Source organism: Pteropus vampyrus, unplaced genomic scaffold, assembly GCF_000151845.1.
Source record: "Pteropus vampyrus isolate Shadow unplaced genomic scaffold, Pvam_2.0 Scaffold123, whole genome shotgun sequence".
NCBI classification, from domain to species: domain Eukaryota; kingdom Metazoa; phylum Chordata; class Mammalia; order Chiroptera; family Pteropodidae; genus Pteropus; species Pteropus vampyrus.
This window is the reverse complement of record NW_011888904.1, coordinates 2000296-2003143: the sequence shown is the minus strand read 5'-3', so window position 1 is coordinate 2003143 and position 2848 is coordinate 2000296. Positions and strand designations below refer to the sequence as shown.

The following is a 2848-nucleotide window of genomic DNA, read 5'->3' as shown; positions in this document are numbered from 1 at the left end:
GCCGAGCCCACCTGCCTCAGAACCTTGCCCCATGCTTTCCTTCTCTCACTCTGATCTCAGTTGAGGCCCTTCCTTAGAGAGCTTTCCTGACTCCTGTCCCACCACCCATCTTCTGTGTCAGAGGAACCAGCTTACTTATTTACCATAGAGGCCTCAAATTCCAGGAGGGTGGGATCTTCATACCTAGTGCCTGGCCCTAGACGCTCCATCAATAATTACTGAGGGGGGAGGGGAAGGAAGGGAAGGAGAAGCAAACAATCCTGCAAAGTAGGTGTCTTTACCTCCCTCTTTCAGTGGAGGTACCTAGGACTTGATTCCTACCTGGCATTCATCTTGTGTGAGCTCTTTTCGAGTTTTCGAAGGTTCTGATGCACCCCCAGTATATGGGGGTGTGGCCTGAACGGCAGGACCTACCTGTAGAGAACAGGGTTTTCCGTGATCCAGTCATTGGGTAGGCTGTGCACCCACTTCCGCTGCCGAGGAGACATCATCTCCCCTTCAGGAATATCCACCTTCTTTATCAAGGGCTTGCTGCCATTCTTTGGGGTCATGGAACGCTCTGCAGCAGGCTTCCTAGAGGCTGCCAGGGATTGGACCAGTTGCACCTGAATCCACGGAAGATCTAGGTTGGTGGGGGGTGGAGGAGTCAGAGTGCAGACTCCTCAGCACCCCTAGTCTATGTCATAGAAGGTCAAGTTGGAACCGGCCAGCAGGAAGGCATTTTGCAGGGGAGCTTTCAACCCCAGACAGGGTACAGCATACACAGGGGGTTCTCCATTCCCCATTACAGCCATTCAGCCACTTCTAGGAAGGCATCTCGTAAATTTTAATGAGGACCAAGATGCTCATCCCAGCAGTTTTTATAATCACAAGGAATTAGAAAAATGGAATTGTCCAGTAATAGGGAACTGGCTGAGTAAACATGGTATCCCCCTTCAATAGAATGTTAAGCATTTATTAAAAATAAGTCTTAGGATTTTTTATGACATGGAGAAATGCTTATGGTATACCATAAAACATATTAATTAAAAGCATAAATTAAGAAGTATAATCAAAATTATACAACATGATCTCAAAATTTTAAATGCATAGAAAAATGACTGGGAGAAAAATATGCCAAACGGTTAAGAATGGTGTGTTGTTTCCTGGGGGCAGGATCATATGAATAATTTATTTTTTTGGTTTCTTTGTCAAGCCTTCTACAAAGAGCACTATTTAAGGCTTGAAGCAAGAATGCAAATTATTTTTAAATAAGCAGTACAAAACTTCAAAGGAAGGATTTGAGTCTGTGCATTTCTTTTAAGTTATATTTTGTCTGTACAACCATATAGGCAATTCCAACAACGTATCTGGTTGTCAGGAGGGTGTCACTTTAATACATTATGGGAAATCCTAGATCAACAACTAGGCAGCCACTAGTACACATCACGAAGTACACAAATGTCCACTAATGTGATATTCTGTTAACAGAGAAAAAGCAGTTTTCAAAACACGAGTTTAAAATCAAACCTGGTTTTTAAACAGAAAAATTAGAAATACTTTTACGCATAGGAAAAAGACCAGGACATGCAGTGATTAATTCCGGCTATTTCTGAGTCATTTAAATTTAATTACATGACTTTCAAGTGAGTCATTTCAATTTAATTAAAACTTTAAATTTTCTAATTTTCAAGAATAGACATTCTAATTTTATATTCCCACGTTTTAAGAACTAATAAGAATTTTCAAATCAAAGCAACTTTCAAAGCCCTTATTTCATTAGATTCCCAGGCAAAGAAGCCTTCAGAGGGAGGAAGGTTTGAGGGAAGCAAAATTTAGAGAGCACAGGAAAGTTTGGGAAGCAGAAAAAAGGGGGACAGCAGGACAGACATATACCTCAGCCTCAAAGATCTGCTGGTAGACTTTCCCGCTGGGGACCTGGGTCACCTTCCCCACTGAGGACATCGTGGCCGCTGGCTGGACGCCCCTGTCAGGAAGCAGTTATCCAGGAATTGGGTCTGCGGGTTCTGGAGGTTGAGAGATCAATGCCCTCCCACTCCTCCTAAGGATAAGCCCTTCCCAGAGGACAGAACCCTGCAGGTAGCCTGGGGCCGTGGCCTCTCTGCTCTGTGAGAAAGCATCTAGCCTGTCTTCAGCCTCAGAGTTTTTATTTTAAACAAAAAGACTGGAGGGGAGGAAGAAGCAAAAAGGAAACAAACCTTAGGCAAGAACTGAACTCACGGAGAAGGCTGGCTGGCCCAGTCGCCCAGTCGCGCAAATCTGAGAGGGACTTTGAGGCAAATTATAATATATGATTATTGTTTGTTCTTCACTCTCCCAAGCTCTTCTGGGAAAAGTCAACATGCCCAAGGTGTCAGCTGAGATTTCAACCCAATCTTAAACCCCTAACCTGGCATCGAACGCGGTTCCAGGACTCTCTCCCCATCCCTTCCCGGAGTGGACACAACGAGGGGTAAGTGGAGGGACAGAGCAGCCTGACTCTGGCCAAGCTAATTAGCGACCTATTGTATGCTGAGACCAGCACGCTCCTCTCAAACCCCACTGCCAACCCCTGCTCTCAGCCCCCCAAGGAGCAAAAACAGCCCCTGGACCTCCCCTCTGAGTCCGGCCGAGTGGAGGGCAGCCCTGAGCCCAGGGACCCGGCCTCATCAAAACCTGCAGAAAGCACTGCTCAAGTCAGCCAGGGACTGTCCAGCTTCAACTGCAAGTGGACACACTTCGTCTCCAAGGCAACGAGGGAAGGCAGCCCCGTTGGCCCCGCCCTCACTTCCTTTCCTACTGGGTATCAGGGTTGCCCTTAGCAACTGGAGCGCGCACGCTCCTCCCCCCAACCTCCTACGTGGAGTTG

At 46.5% G+C, this 2848-nt stretch overlaps 1 protein-coding gene across 1 annotated transcript in view; it reads right to left on the bottom strand.

The window, feature by feature from the left end:
* The window catches only part of CCDC180 (coiled-coil domain containing 180), a gene marked incomplete at its 5' end in the record, with an annotated part of 58421 nt that overhangs the window by 54909 nt on the left and 664 nt on the right, over nt 1-2848 (bottom strand). The window contains 3 exon segments of the mRNA XM_023534231.1: nt 415-605; nt 1876-1966; nt 2199-2269. Coding sequence (XP_023389999.1) covers nt 415-605; nt 1876-1966; nt 2199-2269 — 353 coding nt within the window.